At 42.0% G+C, this 18,121-nt stretch overlaps 1 protein-coding gene and 1 long non-coding RNA gene across 22 annotated transcripts in view; one reads left to right on the top strand and one right to left on the bottom strand.

The window, feature by feature from the left end:
* RBFOX2 (RNA binding protein, fox-1 homolog (C. elegans) 2) overlaps nt 1–18,121 on the bottom strand; it is a 192,586-nt gene that overhangs the window by 6,904 nt on the left and 167,561 nt on the right. For 4 of the 19 annotated variants that reach the window (XM_015566189.1, XM_015566191.1, XM_015566194.1 and 1 more), the window contains 5 exons: nt 16,574–16,627; nt 16,362–16,454; nt 14,762–14,906; nt 11,001–11,040; nt 4,123–5,958 (listed from right to left, as the gene is read on the bottom strand). In XM_015566189.1, the coding sequence (XP_015421675.1) occupies nt 5,635–5,958; nt 11,001–11,040; nt 14,762–14,906; nt 16,362–16,454; nt 16,574–16,627 (656 nt within the window). In that variant the 3' untranslated portion in view covers nt 4,123–5,634. Of the gene's footprint in view, nt 1–1,219; nt 1,293–1,668; nt 1,758–4,122; nt 5,959–6,123; nt 6,156–8,127; nt 8,171–11,000; nt 11,041–14,168; nt 14,273–14,761; nt 14,907–16,361; nt 16,455–16,573; nt 16,628–18,121 lie in introns of those variants that run through there. The other 15 variants (XM_015566197.1, XM_015566198.1, XM_006767218.2 and 12 more) reach the window with 11 other exon arrangements.
* On the top strand, nt 6,162–10,682 carry LOC107183673. 3 transcript variants are annotated; one of them, XR_001514466.1, is made up of 3 exons: nt 6,162–7,316; nt 8,700–8,787; nt 8,937–10,682. It is a non-coding gene; the product is annotated as an uncharacterized LOC107183673 (long non-coding RNA). The 3 variants fall into 3 exon arrangements; XR_001514467.1 differs by having other exon boundaries at nt 8,700–9,070; nt 10,347–10,682; XR_001514465.1 differs by having other exon boundaries at nt 8,700–10,682.

Below are 18,121 nucleotides of genomic sequence, written 5' to 3'. Positions count from 1 at the left end.
GGGGGAACGTTGGTTTCCTCTGTCACTGAAGCAAGCAAGCCTCATGTTAGATTCAAGCTGCCTGGCTGCCGGCCGCCATCTTGGCTGGCAGTTAATTTGCATATCTCGCTGATTAGCCAATGGGAAGGGTAGCGGTCGTACGCCAATTACCACGTTTCTCTTTTATTAGATAGGATGTTTATCTAATGGTGTCTTTTTTTCAAATAAAATATCCCTAGGAACATAGATAGCACTCTTTGGGTTATTCTTTTATAGAGGACTTACATCATGTTGGCACTAAATAAAACCTTAGGAACTTCATCACTTTCTTCGTATTGTATGTCTCTACCGTAATTCTAAACACACACCCCCAACCCCGCCTGGGACCCTATCACTTCCTCCCACAAATCTTCATGGGCAGGAAGTCAGTGTGTGACAATGATAGGCTCTCTCATTTACTTTAAGTCAAATCTGAGCCCTCATTCTGCCCCCCTCACACCTTGTCCGTGCTCCCAGGCAGCGGCTAGGCTGCACTTCAGGGTGCAGAGCTTTGGACATTAGTAGGTGTCACAGAGGAAAGACCTATCTTTGCTGGAGTCAGTGAGTCCCCATCGTGGGACCTGGAGGCATCCAGGCCAACACAAAAATGCTGGGGTGAGGATTTGAGTTCGGTTAAGGGGCATCATTCTAGAAGAGCTCTAGCCTTCTATGGAAAGACTGTATTTTTGCAACAGATATTACTACTAAAATATCTCTGTAAGGCGTTCACCTGGTGATTTCTAGTACCATCTACCAGAAGACTTACAAATAGCAAAGCCTTTGGCACCTGCATTTGCAACTCATACAAATTAAGTTATCTGAAAAGCTTAATGTAAAAATTGGAGTCTTATGCCCTGAAGTCCTTGCTAACACCTATCAATGAAACTACACTACAGATACGTATCCAACATTTGAGCCAATGTAAGATATCAACCTGTTTCCTTCTTTCTTTCTCAAAAAATGTCATCACGCAGGGCAGACTGACACTGTCCATTCCTTTCTGCTGTCCTTACCCAGGCCTGTGGCTCATACTATTGCACCCAGGGAGAGAAGGTGTTATGAAATTTCCAGATGGTCCTATGTGGCTTTAATACTTTGGTAATGGAAGAAGGGCTAAATTTACTATCTCCCTAGATTTTATATAGTCTGTAGGTAAAAGTCAGGAGTAAAATGTTTTTTAAAAAATTGTACATATACTTACCACAGCGCCAACTCCATAGCTAGCGGCAGGGGCAAGGGCATGGTAGGGGTCAGCTGTGTACACCCTGCCATAACTGGAAAGGAGAAATACAATCAGGGAGAGAAAGAAAAGATAGTAACCCCCCAAATGAAAGGGTTTACTGTGCTAAGGACTGGTGAGCGTCTTGGTCTTAGAATGATTATTAGGAAATTGGCAGAATGGAAAAAGCCTTTAGATTCCTATTCTTAAATATAGTACTCGGAAAAATTCTGAGGTCTTCTCTAAGATGGAGAAGAAGGGAGCTGCAGGTGACAAAGAGGGAGACTGCGGTGAAAGGAGGCAGCGCCACGGCTTTTGGCATGACAGGCCACGAGGAGAAGGCCAGGCCTGTGGGCAGCCCCAGGCAGTAGGTGCCGTTTTGGAAGCGGGGAAGGGTGGAGAGGCAGTGACACTCGGGACCATGTACGTACCCGTCGCTGTAAGCGGCGGCAGCGGCTGCAGCAGCCGTGGCTGCGGTTGCAGTAGCAGGCTGTGCATATCTGTAGGCTGCATATCCGGCCTACAGGAGAGAAGAGAACTGACTTTACAGCTACCTCTCCCCCCGGAAGCACAGATGAACACACACCCACCCACACGAGACAGACAGACAGACACAGGGAGACACAAACACAGACACACACATGGGAAGAGGATGTTTCAAACTGCATCGGTCTACATGTTACTCCCCTAGTGCAAGAGTAAGCTCCACCCTGCACAGGGACTCGCTGTCCAATTTGTGACAGTAACAAAAATAAACCATCTTGGTAGGACCTGTTCTCAAATTTAAGAAATGAAGATATGAATTCTGATCTGTCTGGTTTCAGTCTCTGCTGGAACTTTCAGCAGGGAAAATATTCATAGGAAGTTGGGAGAACTTTGACTGACAGGAAGTATCAATTAGAGAATGAAAACATTAAATGAATGTGTGTTACCGTCCAATTCCCTGATGCATATGCAGACTCTTATTGCTAAGAGTCTGCAGCAGATAACAAAGGCCCCGTATAGCTATGCCCCATCGACCTAGCATGCTTGCCCAGAGGGTGAGAGTGGAGGCAGTATTTAGGAGGAAAAGCCAGGGTAGATCTGGGGTGGCAGACTTCAGCCTGTGAACCCAGGGCACTTGTCACCTGTTTTTGAAAGTAGTTGTGACAGAGACTGTCTGGCCGACAATATTGAGCACTTGGCCCTTTACAGAAAAAGCTTGCTGACTCCAAGCTATTTCAGGCTCAGGTAAGTCAGACTACAAATGGCTGACTCCCTTTTGGCTGGATTAGGATAGACTGAGAACTGCCCACCCCAAGCATTTAATTGCATTTACTCTCCTTCCCTCTAAGATTATGGATTCTCAAGTCCTGATCATATCGCAGGCTGCAGTTTTTCTACTAATGGCTCAAATACCCTCAGTCCTAAGGAGCTGCTACTTCGCCTCAGTCTTGAAGGTTCTCACTGCTGGGTAAACCCCATGAAGTCCAGAAAGGAGCGCAAAGGTAACCACACAATGCCACACGAGGCAGACTGTTGCAGTGGCAAGCCCGACCTTTGGTTACTTCTTTAACCTTCTAGAATTCGTCTATTTTTTAAAAAAAATATTTTTATTGATTTTTTACAGAGAGGAAGGGAGAGAGATAGAGAGTTAGAAACATCGATGAGAGAGAAACATCGATCAGCTGCCTCCTGCGCATCTCCCACTGGGGATGTGCCTGCAACCCAGGTACATGCCCTTGACCGGAATCGAACCTGGGACCCTTCAGTCCACAGGCCGACGCTCTATCCACTGAGCCAAACCGGTTTTGGCGAATTCGTCTATTTTAACCAAACGTAATTCAGGTATGAATTTTCATTGCTGCCGACCCCTATCAAATATGACTATGCTCAACTGGCCCATTCTGACACCACTTCAGGAGTGACGACAGCACATTTGGTTTCTGCAGGTTAGCAGGTCCATTTCTCATGGACATCTGAAGCTTCCTGCCCTGTGCTTTCTAATTTCTATTGCCTTAAATGTTCAAGTTTTGTTAAGTCTACACAAGGAATTACAAATTCCGTTTGGTATCATTTCTTAGGATGGATAACAAGTGTTTTCTAATGGGAGTCTTGCTCTCCTTGGCCATCTGACGTGGCAGCTTCTAGCTGGCTGCTTTTATTTCTGTCCAGATCTTACTTTGGACATATCTACAGTTCCTTACAGGCCCCTAGCGCTCTCTGCTTCCTTCTTCTGTAATGTGTGCTTTCCCTAACTGAGGACATGGCACTGAGGGGCATTTACTCTTGCTCTGTAGATTCATTTGCCTGAGTCAGATAGCTTCAAATGTGCACTTTAAAATCCCTGATTGGCTTTCAGTGGTTATGTATTATTCCTTCTTTGTTCTTCAAAGGAATGACTTAGAAAAGTAAAAATTTATTTCTCAGTTACAGATTATCCTACAGATTAAGAAAATTCTGCCCGGCCAGTATGACTCAGTGGTTGAGTGTTGACTTATGAACTAGGAGGTCATGTGCCAGGGTTGTGGGCTGGATCCCCAGTGTGGGGTATGCAGGAGGCAGCTGATCAATGATTCTCTCTAATCATTGATGCTTCTCTCTCTCTCTCTCCCTCTCCCTTCCTCTCTGAAATCAATTATATATATGAAAATTCTAATTAATATTAGCAAGCACTGGCAATGAGAGGACATGGCAGGAAGCACCTCGGGGCTACTTTCAGTCAACATGCCTCCTTTCCTTCTAGTCCAGGGGTGGGCAAACTTTTTGACTCGAGGGCCACAATGGGTTCTTAAACTGGGCCGGAGGGCCGGAACAAAAGCATGGATGGAGTGTTTGTGTGAACTAATATAAATTCAAAGTAAACATCATTACATAAAAGGGTACGGTCTTTTTATTTATTTATTTATTTTATTCATTTCAAATGGGCCGGATCCGGCCCGCGGGCCGTAGTTTGCCCACAGCTGTTCTAGTCAGTTCTGTGGGAGCCGGCAGGCAGGACCCAGCTGCAACCTATACACATCACATCATTTATAAACTAACTCAAGTTTCTCTTTATTTTTTTTAACTTCTAAAGGAAATAAGGCAGCAAAAGCATTTGTTAAGGCAACAAGCTAATACTATTGGAATATTAGGCTTTGAATGAACCTTAAAGGCTCAGTTTCCATAATAATAGGAGACTCCATCAGTGCAAAACTAATGTTTGTACTATAATGTGTGCAGCAGGGTTACCTTTGCTAAAACTTCTTTGTGAACCAGGATAATGTGGTAAAGAAGCATTACGTGGTTTGTCTCTAGTATTCTTTCAAACACCAAAATAATCTTTAAAAAGTAAAACTAAAAGTCAAGGTAATAAAAGCAGTTAAAGCCCCAAATTTGTTTACTTGAATGGAAGATTAAAAACTGAAGTTCTAAGACATAGGGCTCACGGTACTATAAGTAAGGTTCACTAAAGACAGAGATAGTGGGGAGTACATCATATCAGTACAGCTTTGAGGGGCACCGCACTATTCTGGAAAAAAAGAGCTTCTGAATGAGATTTCCAATAGAACAATTCCCCTCAGAAGCTATAAGAACCTCGATGTTTTGGGGTTATTGTTATTGTTACTCCAAAGGGATCAGACTGTGGGAAGAAGCTTCCTTCCACGCCAGAAGGAGGACAGAATCCACCTGCAGTAGTTTCCTTCGATTGAAAGCGAATCTGACTTTGGAGTCTGCATTTGATGGGGTTCTCTGCTATTCAAATTCAGGAAACAGGGCAGGGATGCAAATATTTTATTAACAAGAAAAGGCTCAAGAAAGATATTAAGAAAAATTATATTAATATTTTTCTTAAACATCACTACTCTCTTAATTACTTTATGATAATGGTGCAACTGGGAGGTCTTTTACAGAGGGGGTCTGTGCTTAGGATGGGCAGGTAATATCCTAATAAGCAAATTTGGTAATTCATGATGATTGCCGCAAAATTAGAAAAATTGAATTTTGTATCATGGATTTACTCTTCTTATAGGTAGTCTTACTCCAAAGTATTTCTGCTCCTGCTTTAAATTGGTTGTTGAACGAACTGTATCACATAATATAAAACAGGACAAAGAAAATCCAGATATTTCTATTCCAAATTAGGAGCGAATAAAGATTCCAGGCTGATACTTTCCTCAGTTTCACTTCTACTAGCAAATCTGAAGTCTTTTATAGAACATGAGAACAAAGTGCAGTTTGAAACACCACCGTTTTCATTACTGTCTCTTAAGTTTTCCAAAAGAACAAGGGTAGGGAAGTGGGTAGGAGAGACAGGGCTCAGGCGTGGGGAGGGGATATGGCGCCACATTTATTAATCACATTAAGAACTAAGCATGCCAACATCTGGAGCTAAAACAACCAGCAAATCACCACGTTCAGACTCAGATTGGCTAACTCTATCTATCCCAGCATTCTCTTGGGACAGCGGTTTGCCCTAGGCTACCACAAGCTCGGTGAAGTACAGCCTCAATTACTAGAGCGTGCAGCCACAACGACCTGGTATTACGGAAACAGTCAGTCACCACTTGAGTTAACATTCCAGACCCTAACGACTGGCCCCTCCCCAGCCCAAAGAAAAAGGAAATCTTGCCCACCCTAGCCCTGGCCCACACCACAATGTTAATAATTATAACAAGCAGTAACCCATCTGTTATATCAGAGAAGGGAACAGAGACTCCACTGAGAGATTTAGAGTGAGATGTTAACATTTCTTCAGCTGACTGCACAAACAAACAAACAAAAAAAGAGGAGAAATAATTCATTTGGAGATATGAAGTCATGAAATAGCTGATGTGTATTGCTTTTAACCATGCACTGATGCAAAACTGAAGCAACCATTAATAATAAAAATTAAAAAGGACATATGTATTTACACACAATCAGACCTGTTTGATCTGAAGCAGTTTGCAGATTCTATCTGTGTGTGATTTGAAATAAAACAAAAAATGGGGATTAGCATGGCCACAGCACACCCTAATGTAGGAGGGCACACACGGACAGCTTTGGAACCCTGATCGCTGGATAAATTTGGCATGGCTACGCCTAATCCAAATATACACGCCCCTTTACACATACTGACTTTCTGATTCTTCTGCAATTCACTCTGCATGACTCCTCGTGCTCCCAATGGGGCGGCCCAGTGCTACCTCACCCACTTGGTCAACCTTCCTGACCTGGCAATGTGACTCAGTCCTGGCCGGCAGCACTCTCGGGGAGCTTGCCCTCTGTCAGCACCCATCCATTCTGACCCACAGTGCTCTTCTAAAATATCTCCTGCTTAAGCATGGTATCATTACGCATAGCCATAACATGTCTCTGCTTTCAAATTCCAGCTTCTTCAAAGGAAAATGCCGTTACCTTTAAGATCCTTTTGTTGTTGTTAAAGTCTGTTTTCCGTGACTCAAAGTCACCTCCCAGGGATTTGCTACTGCACTCCATCTAATTCACCACCTAATGCACTGCATGGCGCTGCCACATGACCACACGACTCTCTGCAGCTGGCCTTCCAACTAGACCAAAATGGAAGGGCTCTACATCTCACCCCTCCTGCACCTGACCTCCGGCTGCCGCTAATTCTATTAGCTTCATCTCACTCTGGCAGACTTTCCCGGCTTGATTTTAACCTAGCCTCTACCTGTATTATATTTGTTTTAGGTTTACATTAAAACAGGACTTTGGTGAGCATGTGATGTCAAGACACCTTCGTTCTACCTGGAAGACAATGACGTTATGTGACACTGAGGAGGAGGGTGTGTACTTCAAGACCAGCAGACAGAATGAGAGCTTGTTCCCTGTATGTGGGGCAGGTTGATACAGCAAGAGGGGGGTGTGGGTGTGTGGGGAGCGCGGGTACGGTGCTGAAAATCACCGCAGCAGAGAGAGGCTGGCTTGGGCTGAGTGCTGTGCCTCTGCGACTCATGTTGTTTGCCCCTACACACTTCTACCCTCCCTTCCCTCACCTCTGCCCCACTTCAGCTGAGAACCGCTGCTCTAGATTGCTTTCCTGTGAGGGCCTCCTAGGAGACAGAGTTCTTATGTGGCAACATGGCACCTTTGATTGAAAGTGAGTAACACAGATGTGAGTATACAAATTTATAATTGTTACGATCAGCTTGTTATCTCTCACTTGTTCCTTCTTAGAGAAATCATCTTTAATGAATTATATCTCTCAAACACTGCTATTCCACATCTCCCCAATGTTGTTCATTTCCAAGCTCTTGCTGATGCTACATAAATGAACTGAATTGTATAAAGCTATCCTAGCATCCAGCTATCAGCGGCAAACCTTCTAACAGTGCATTAGTATCCAAATGAACTCACTGAGTTGTTTTAAGATGAAAGGAAAGTGGGAGGGAAATACATGTTTCAATTTTAGAGTCCCAATATGTTTAGATTTTAAAGGCAACTTCTACCGTATGTAGTAGCACAGTCCAATTACCATTATGATTCTACTACAGGCCCAATTTGGGATTCAGGAGTCATCTTTGGACAGACTCTACTTCCTCCCTTTTCTCGTTTCTTTCAGAGTAGTAAGAAAATGTCCCCACCTGCTAAGACCTCCAAATAGAAAAGCCCATTTAAGCACATGTTCAATGTGATTGGCAGACTAAAAAAGGTGGCAGTGATGGGACAGTGCACTAACATGCCCGGGGCGGATATGTGGCAACGGGACAGGGGCACTTAATTTTGGAGGTAGTGCCCTCATGTATGAACTTGACTGTGTGCACTGCTGAGGTAGCAGGGCTTAGATCACACGCTCACAAGTCTTGATTATCCAAAAAAGCCTCTGTTCCCATCTCTAACGTGGAGCTGGAATGGTTAGTATAATTCAATTTTTTTTCACTGCAATCCACATCTGATTGATTGGCAGGTCACACTGGCACTCCTACCTGAGGTATTTTAGCGCTAATGATTGGTTCCTGTAAGACTATTCTATAACAGAACACAGGAAGAGCAGTTCAAAAAACACAGCTGTGGAAGGAAAACAATCATACAAAAAGCCCGCTAGGGGCCCACCAGCCTTTTCTTTCCTTTGGATGCAAGCATGCTTTTCACAGGGTGACAATTAAGGAGCAGTTTGTTACCCACTTAAGTGAAGTAGGGTGAACCATGCCTTTTCTATTGGTCAAAAAAGGAAGGGGGGGGGTGCGGATGGACACACAATCTATGTGCTTACCCCATGGGTCTATGGGGGGATCACTTTATAAATTACAGGCACAATCGCTACATCAGTTCTCCAGAGAAGAAAGTGCATAAAAGACACAGAAAGGAAGAAAATGACTAGCAAGGATTTCAGCCTAGGAGCAGATCAGAGAAAAGAGATTTTAAAAACCTCCACAATTAATAGCCTAAATTACTATAACAGAACAAAAGCAGCAACTTACACTCTTTTCATTCATGTCATCTCTCAAGTTCAAAGCCTGTTCTAATTAGCTAAACCCCCCACTCTTTCTATTTCTAGCCTGCCCTCTGAGGAAACAAGAACTAACCATACCACGGTAGATTTCCACAGATGGAAAATGCACAGAGAGAAGCAGAACAAACTCAAGGTAAAACGATAGGGCTTTCCTGTGTGTGTCTTTAAGACGCATCCTTTGCTCCCTCACATATGGAATAGGGAATATGAAGTTCTAAAAGCTAGAGCTATATTATACCTCACTCAACAGTTAGCTCATAAAGTATTCTTATTTTTCACTAGTGGATTGGGATATGATTTCAGCCTCAGTGACTAACTTTTTCCTCCAAGTAACTGCTTTAAGATAGGAAGTAAAAATGGTAATTAATACTAACTCTTTTCATCAACAAGAGGCCATGGGTCAAAAAAATATTTTGGTAAGGTCAGTGGATTACTTCTGTTTAGCTTGATACGGTAATCCAGCAAGTAGATAAACAAAACTCAAGGGTATTTTCTCAACTATAGAAACATCATCTCTCTCTTAATGAAATTGCATACTGTGAACTAATGAAATGAGAGAATTGTCAACAAAAAATTTTGGTTGATTGACTTAATAAGGTGGAAGTAGGCCATACTTAAAAAATCCCCAAATATGGAACATATTAGAGAGGGGGGAAAAAACTTGACTTAAGAAATAATTCATAAGGAAAAGTGTGCTCTAATAGAATAGATTTCAAGAAAACAACTTTAATAACATAAAGATGAGTTTCATGAGAATATGGACACTAATGTAAATGGGAGAGTGTACATGCTAAGGTTGTATGTAAAATGTGTACATATAGAAAAGTGTCATTTGGGGTAAAACTAGAAAATATTTCCTTAATTCTTAAGTTTCGCTGTCAGCAAGGAAAGAACATACCTTTCCATACCTCTTGAAAATCATCTGAGGAAATATGTGAATTTTGATTAAATACTGAGAGGTAATGAAATATGGATTAGTTGGGTTTTGTGCTTGGTTATATAATAACATATGTAATCTAGGGTGAGTCACAATCTCTCTGAGAGACATATCTTTGAAGTGAGAAAGTTGGGCCCGAAACATGGGTAAGGTTCCTTGAAGCATTTCTCAAATTAAAGAATACTCTGAAGGTCTACTCTACACAGGACAGGTGTATATAGTCACTTACAGTACCACGTAGGACCATTCCACCCTATCTCTACTTCCGGCTACACAGTCTCTACATGCATTCTGAAAGTGCACAAACATTTTTAGATTGCCAGAGAATCTTGGCAGATTGTGAAAATTAGTTCACTAAAAAGGCATTCTTAGTGATTTTGGGACGTAAGGGTGGAGACAGCATTTCCAGACAATTAAACCTTGGTCCAAGAAATAATTTCATGGTGACAAGTTTACCTTACAAAATTGTTTCTTAGTGATTTGGTGGTTAGACCAAGCTTGCGTTCAGAAAAAGGTCATTTGGGGAGGTCCCTGTAAAAGACTTCAAAACTCACAAACTTTGACTCTTTGTCAGATCACTTTGTTCATATTTTAAATAATATGCGACAAACCAATCAGAACATTAGCTATAGCTAGACAGACTAAGTACTGGGTTACATGTTAACATGGCTGGTAGAATCAACAAATCATGTATGACAGTCCAATGTTTGTAAGAGAAATCTAGGTTGCTAATTCTGCCACTTGTTTCCCTCTAGATGGCCCTTAAGAAAAGAGACCTACCAGTTGTAAACCTTCTAATATAGAAGGGCCTTCGGCAAGTGAATATCGGTTTCCTCTCCTTCCCACCCCTCTTCACTGGCATCAGTTCCTTCTTTTGCTTTCACATGTTAGTGCTCTCTCACAGTATGTAAAACAGGAAAAGACCAATTCAGAAAGCTCACTGCCATCTACATAAATCAAAGCTCTAATGATCTAAAGAGGATGTGAAATGAGAAAAGCAGAAAAGGAAAAGAGCTGGTTGAAGGCTAAGCTGTCCTGTCATTTATGTATGCACATGATACGACAGTAATAAAAGACTTTAAACCTGCTGATCATCTCGCAAATATGTTCGTGATCCATAGACCATCTGTGGGAAGAGGGAAGGGAAAAGAATATGTCCAGTAGACTGACTCCAGCAATGATCAGGAAACCCAAAGGCTTAGTTTGGCACCCAGGGGAAAGCGCAGTGGCAGAGAAGCATGCTTGCATTCTTAAATATATAAATATATATATCCACAAGGAAAAAGAAAACAAAAACTAAATAAATGATATTTTTTAAAAAAACCAAACAAACCAAACCAAAGAAACAGAAAAAAAAAGGCTGGCTTGTCAGGGGGTGGGGTCGAGAAGGCCCCAGTGTGTGTACTTACATAGAGGTCAGCACCGTAAAATCCGTCCTGGTAAACCACACTGCAGAAAATCCACACAAAAACAAAAACAAAAAAACAAAAGAACAGAAACACATTCCGGTTATTGAGGACGGCAGCATGCACATGCGCTTTACATGGGCAGGTGATGTATGAATACACGACCTGGGCTCAGGCCAAGGCCAGTCAGCGAGGACACAAGAAAGTGCACGCACGTTACTCAGCTCCAGGACATGCGAGGAGGAAAGGAATGCAGGCTTGGAATGAACCACCTGGATGTCTGCTTATTAAAAGTAAGATGAAAACAAGAAAGAGTATTCCCAGGGGGCCTAATACAGCTATTGAAAATCTGCTGGATTGGAAATATCAACTTTTCATATCTGGAGTGTTTTTTGTTTTTAATAAGCTTGCCCTAGGAGAAAGTTTTCTTTAAAGAGTGTCAAAAGGTGTGTGTGTGTGTGTGTGTGTGTGTGTATAGGTGGATGGGTGGGGGTATGGGGGCTGGCATGAAGAGAGGGGTTTAACATGAAAAAAATGAACCCAAAGAATTCCATTAAGGTGAGACCTAGGCTAAGGTATATTTCAAAATTATGCTTAGTATCTTGTTTTATTTTTGTAGTGATATGTAAATTTTTTCTGATATCCATACATCACCTGCTTTTTACCCTGCACATTAGACATGCGATAAGATTTGGCTGATCACACAAGCATGCAAAGTATTATTATTCAGCATTTTAAGAACCAATGCAACACCTCAGAAAAACAAGTCAATCAATTCTGACCAAAGTAAACAGAGAAATGTAATTAAAAAAAAAACCAAAACAAAAAAACACAACCAAAAATACCCACAATGCATTGCTTTCACAAGCAGAGATAATGAGCTAATAAAGGTTAAGGTGATTGGTCCAAGGTCCAAGAATTGAAAGGTGCAGTGGGGATCCCAGATAGTAACAATATAATCCAGAGTGGGAAGGAGTAACTAGAAGATTTTAAGGGTTCTTTTTTGACCATACGAATACTCATGGAATTCTGAAAAATTCAATTGTTAACTTAAGTTCTGGGCATGACCTGTTTTATTTAAAAGAATAAAACTGAAAAGGTAGCTGGTTAGGAGTAGAAGGGTTTATTTTCCTGTTTAGAAAATTAATTTGTATCAAACAAACAATGTACATGGCTCTCTTCTTGTTTTAATCCTAAGCAACATTAAAATTAAAATACAGATTTCAAACCTTTTGAGATATTTTGTGCATTTGTGCAAAACATTACTTTGGGACCAAGGGACATAGAATAGTGGTAGAGCTAAAAGAGAAGGCTTTCTTCTTCATATTTGTTAAATCAAGATTTGTCTATTTTAAATTAGATGTTTACTGTGTATTCAACTAAAATGGGAAAATTTCACTGCTACCTTCTCTGTTACAATAAACAAGTCAGCAAGTAAAATCATCACATATTTTTAACTTGAACATGAAATCACTTCCTCCTTATAGGTAGCAGGAAAGTTTCTGATTCTGCGTTCAGTAACATTTTGTTGTTTACAGGACAGCAGGGTGACATTCTGCAATGCCCCACATATGCTGTGCCTTTGTCTTACACAACAGGCAAGTTGAACTCATCTGTGATGTTCACTGAACTAAGTTTTATCCATTTTTAGAGTCTCCAATTGCAGCTAAAGAATGGTGTTAGAGAGTAATCTGCCTCTCAACTGCACTTTTGTAAAACGGAGACTTGTTCATAATGAGAATACTAATAAAATGCAAAGCATAGATGCCAAGTGGTGATTAGTTAACCTTCAACTATTTCAGTACGGGGAGACAGGCAAAGATTGAAAAACAATTCTTCTACAGAGAAGAGTGGTGGCATGAAAAACATGAATAAATTTTACACTAAGTTGTGTCACTTACTAGGAATATTCAGTTAAATTCTAGGAGAATTCCAATAGTCCCTGTATCAAATGCTACAGGAGGCTAGAACACAATGATTAATGATGAAATTAGTTTACCAAGCTGAGAAGCAATTTTAGGCCATTCCCCATAAAATACTGGACTTATTCCTTGCCATCTTCCATGTAAATAGGTGGTTTAGTTAATAAAAAAGAAAACATGGGACATTAGTGTTTAATGTAATGCACAGAAATTGATGTGATTAGACATAAAGATAAAATATCTTTGATCAAATATATACCTGACACAGGCTTGGTAGAGAATTGGTTCTCAAGTTTGGCCAATAGACTGAAATGACCTACATCGAATAGGAGTGAATTGAACCACTTTATAAAGTAACTCAGGAATATCACAAAATAAAGAAGTCCCATGTTTCTGTTGAGCAGTATCGCTCTGTGACCATGACGGTCAACTCTCTTGGACTGGAAGACACTTCATGAACAATTTTCCTAGTGTGTAGAGCTTCCAAAAGGTTTGTTTTTGTGTTTTAATTAAATATTTCTTGGTGAAACAATACTGCATCTTTATTTACTTCTGTAAAAAGAGATGTCAGAGGTTGAAGGTCAAAGGTCAAGTTGAGAGGTGGGGGGGGGAAGGGATAAAATTAAAAGTAATGGCAGAAGATGGAGATGATGGAATGCATGGGATTTAAACACCTACACACTGCAAACAGAAGTTTGTTTCTAAAGCAGTTCCCTTCTAGTGGCTTTGGAGCCTGCTCACTTCAACATGCGCACTTCTCTTATCCAATAAACATGTTCTAACTTGGTGGAATGGAGGGCCCTTAATGGCATGTCCATTTGGTCTGTGAATGAATGCTAAATTAGCACACCTGAAAGCCAATTTTGCCATAAGAAAAGGACCTACAAAGGAGGCTCTTTCTCTTAAATTTTAACTAAGTAGCAATAAATAGGGGCTTCTGCCACTATATTTATTCCTCCATAAGAATATGGGAAAAGCTATCACAGGCAGAGAAAAGGTGAAGAACACAAATGTCACGTCTCTGAGGAAGGAAAGCCCTTGATGCAACTACCCTATAAAAAGTCCACTGTAAAAATATACATGTTAGACTCACATGAGAACACCTACAAACAAAACCTGCATCTTCACTCCTTCTCCCCATTCAAGAACAAAGGATTTATTTGTTGCTATGGAATCAGTCCACTGCATGAGACACCCTCCATACAAAAATCAAAGGGTGAAGGATGCTCAGCTACATTAGTTGTTTTACCATCATTCAGAAGCCAACTGTAGTTTAATTCTTCCTACTTCTCCCTTTCTCCCTTGATTCAATTGGACTTGGTTCATCTTTGAATTAACCTTTTAATCCGTTTCCTACAAAGAAAGCAAATCCATTGTGGGTAACTAGCTCTGCTGCTCACCACCCAGGCAGTGAAACCAAAAGGGAGGGCACAGGTGACAGCCTCAGCCCCAGCCCAGGGTGGTGAAAGGTGGTGAACACAGCAGAGGCAGCTTATACTACAATCTTGAACTCCTATTTTGGTTCTCTGCAGTAGTGTTAATCCATATTCGTGCGATGCTGAGTGAACTCCATGCCAACACATTGCTAGTAAACACAAGACGGTTCTGGCTACTGTCTTAAGCCACTACCTTGAGGGCTTAAGGTGGCCAAAATGAAGATTTAAATAATGAATTGATATTTGTTATATTCTGATGATGGTATATTTTGGTTCTTGCCATCTAATTCGTTAATTTGTAAATAATCGTAGAATCTCTACTATGTGGCACGGCAACATCCCGGAAGTTATAAGAGGACTATGGTATTTTCTTGTCCAACTGTTTATTCTGGAATCTAATACTTACCCTGGATAGGCGGGAATGGCTGTTGGAGGTACCGCTCGCACTGCACCATACACCGTCCGCCCCCTGCCCCTCAGATGGGCTCCTCTGAAAGCGGCCGCCGTGGTGGCTGCAGTTGGGTAAGGAAATCCAGGAACTAAAGGGAGACCCAAAATATGACAGAAATGTCAACTTGCATTCAACAGTAGGAGTACAAGCACACTTGCTTTGAATCAATTACAGGAAAGATTAAAAAGTATGTACCACATCTTTTCTGAAAAAGAAAAGGGGAAGAGACCCAGGATGCAAAAGCTCACGGTAGCACGCCTCTGTGATCATAAATCTTGAGTGAGCTTTCTTCACTCCTTTCCAATGCAGGCTGGTGAGAAGCAGGTTAAGCAGCTCCAAGAGCTACCACCACAGTAAGAAAGGACACTTTCCATTTCTGTGGGCAGTTTAAATGGACTGATATAAACTCTTTAACTGGCCAATTATTAGTCATGCTTCTAACATTATTATGTGCATATCAAAATTACTCATGGGAATATTCTTTTGTGTTTTTACATGGTGCGAAACTCCAAGGCACACAATAGTCTTCAGGTATTTCATCTCATTAGTCAACTTTATTCCTTTATCTAAAATATTTTAATCCAGAAATGGAAGGTGAGAGGGAAGCTACATCTCCCCTGTGGTCTTGTATCCTGTAGAGGCAGTCATTGTCTGAGGTCTGTTGTAAGTGTGCTCTCTCTGGAAGGCACGCAGACATTGATTTCATGTCTACCGAACTGTTAATTCTACCACTTGCTGGAGCAAAATGACTCAAGTCAAAGTAACTTTGAGATATCAACAGTTGAGAATAATCAATAATCCAAGGGGTGCTTTTAAGTGATACTCTGCCAGAGGGCCCAAAGCTGACTTGTAGAGAATATGTATAATATATCCCACAAGTACTTATTTCTTTTGTTTTCTACATATCAAGTACATACTAAAATGTTCTTTACATGCCCTCATCCTCTCTGCCTTTCCAACTACTTGTACTCTGTGGCAATCTTCATGATTTGGTCAAAAGGATTCTAGCACAGGCTAAGTAGGACAAGGCACCATGACAGTATTATCGCTCCTAAGAACGTCTCCTTTTCAGTTATGTATTACTAGAGGCCTGGTGCACAAAATTTGTGCACTCTGGGGTGTGGTGGCAGGCCCTCAGCCTTCCCTCTGGCAATCTGGGAGCCCTTGGGGAAGGTCCGACTGCCGGCTTAGGTGGGGAGCAGGCCTAAGCCAGCAGTCTGACATCCTTAGCGCTGCCATGGAAGCAGGGAAGGCTCCCATCACCACTGCTGTGCTAGCCAGCAGTGAACACGAATTCTGGCTGAGCAGCACTCTCTGTGGGAGCGCACTGACCACCAGGGGGCAGCTCTTGCGCTGAGCGTCTGCCCCCTGGTCATCAGTGCGCCATAGCCACCGGTCTTTCAGCTGTTCGGTCAATTTGCATATATTAGCCTTTTATTATATAGGATACTGGCGGCTGGGGGGGGGGGCTAGCGTGTGAAGCGGGGGAAACTTCTAGCTCATCATTGCATACTCAACAATCAAAATCCATGCCAGGCCAACATAGGCTACTTACTGATTAAAGGAATGTAAGTGTTAATACCCCCTCTTCCTGATAGGGGCACTGCCGCTTCGTTGCCCAGGGACACATCTGCTTGAAAGCTGGATGCTGATTGTATTAAAAAAAAATTAAAAAATGCAAAAAGGATTACAAAGGAATAGTGAATTGCAAAACAACAGACGTTGTTAGTTAAATAGCACACGCAGAAAAATCAAGGTAAATACTACCTGCATATAACTCGGGGCCATATACAGCTCCAACTACTGGGCTTAATTTCCAACCTGAAATGGAAGAGAGGACGGTGAGCATTTAAGACGGCGTGAGGATATAGGGAAACAGAGTGATGTGCAAGTTGGCTCAGACATCTCTGGGTTTCTTTTTGTCCATTCACAACTTTCCTTTCGAATGCCAACTGGGGTTTATATGAAAGAGTGATGACATTTCTACACCTGATTATCTTCAAGTAGGACTGTGATGGGATAATGAGCAGTGTGTGTGCGTGTGTGTGTGTGTGGGGGGGGGTGGTGAGAGGGAGAGGGAAGAGATAAAAGGAAGGAGAGAAAAAAATTGGGAGGGAGGGAGGAAAATGGAAAGGGAATAAGAGAAGGAAAAAGAAAATTAAAAAAATCTTGGCATTCGGTACAGTGTCTGACAGAATTGCCTAACAACCTATTCTTTGTTTAAGAAAAGGAAAAAGGCAGAATATAGTACGTGTCATTCTATATCACACTTTTTTATGTATCCTCTTAACACTATTTATTACTCTAGTTGTTATATAAAGGTGCCTTTTGACTGAATTCAAATTTGACCTGGATATTTGCATTCCATGTTCGATTATACCATGCTGATAGGATTTTGGGTAAACTAAAATCTCCTTTCACTGAGATTTACCATTGGGATTTCATTGGAGTTAACCAAGTCAACAAGGAGAAACACTCAATAATAAAATTGAAGCTACATTCCCAACTTCAATGCATGTCCTGAGATTTTAATTTGTAATGAATACATTTAAGTTCATCAGACTTTTAAAAGTTAATAGACTGGAAAAACCAAGATGGCAGCATAGGTAAACACGGGAGATTGCTGCTTAGCACAACCACTTAAAGAATACAACTAAAAGATGGAACGGACATCATCCAGAACCACAGGAAGGCTGGCTGAGTGGAAATTCTACAACTAGAAGGAAAGAGAAAAGCATACCGAGACTCAGAGGAGGTGCGGTGCGGAAGTAAAGTACAGAAGTACTGAGGTGCACGCGGAAAGGGCTGGCAGCTGAGGACACGGTTGTCTTTTTCAATTAGTAGAGAGTCTCAAGCTCTGAGCTCCAGTTCTGGGCGAGTCTCTGGGGACCCAGACTCACATGGGAGAAACTGGACTGCCTGGCAGGGGTCGGAACTCGAGGGCAGCTTTCTCTCGGAGGTGCTTGCAGCGATTGCCGGGACACTGAGAAGCGGGGCCTCTGAAGGCAGCCATAGCTGCTTGCTCCACCCTGATGATCCCCTGGGACCCCCGCCTGCCCAAGCTGTGCACCGGCTTTTGCATATGAAAGGCCTGGCCCTTTGCAATCTGAAAATTACCTAACAAACTTGCACCTGTCCCAAGGCCCCATGGCAACTTGCATTGCTTCACAGCTGAGCTCCTGCTGGGTAGCCTCGGGCAGAGGCTAGATTAGCACCTCCTTAGAGATCCAGGAGCCAGTGTGCCCAGTGGTCAGAGTGGGACCATCCAGATTGCAGCTCCTTCGGTTCATAAAGGACACCCTCAGGGGGGCAGAC

This window comes from Myotis davidii, unplaced genomic scaffold, assembly GCF_000327345.1.
Source record: "Myotis davidii unplaced genomic scaffold, ASM32734v1 scaffold842, whole genome shotgun sequence".
NCBI lineage: Eukaryota > Metazoa > Chordata > Mammalia > Chiroptera > Vespertilionidae > Myotis > Myotis davidii.
This window is presented reverse-complemented; position numbering and strand designations above follow the sequence as displayed.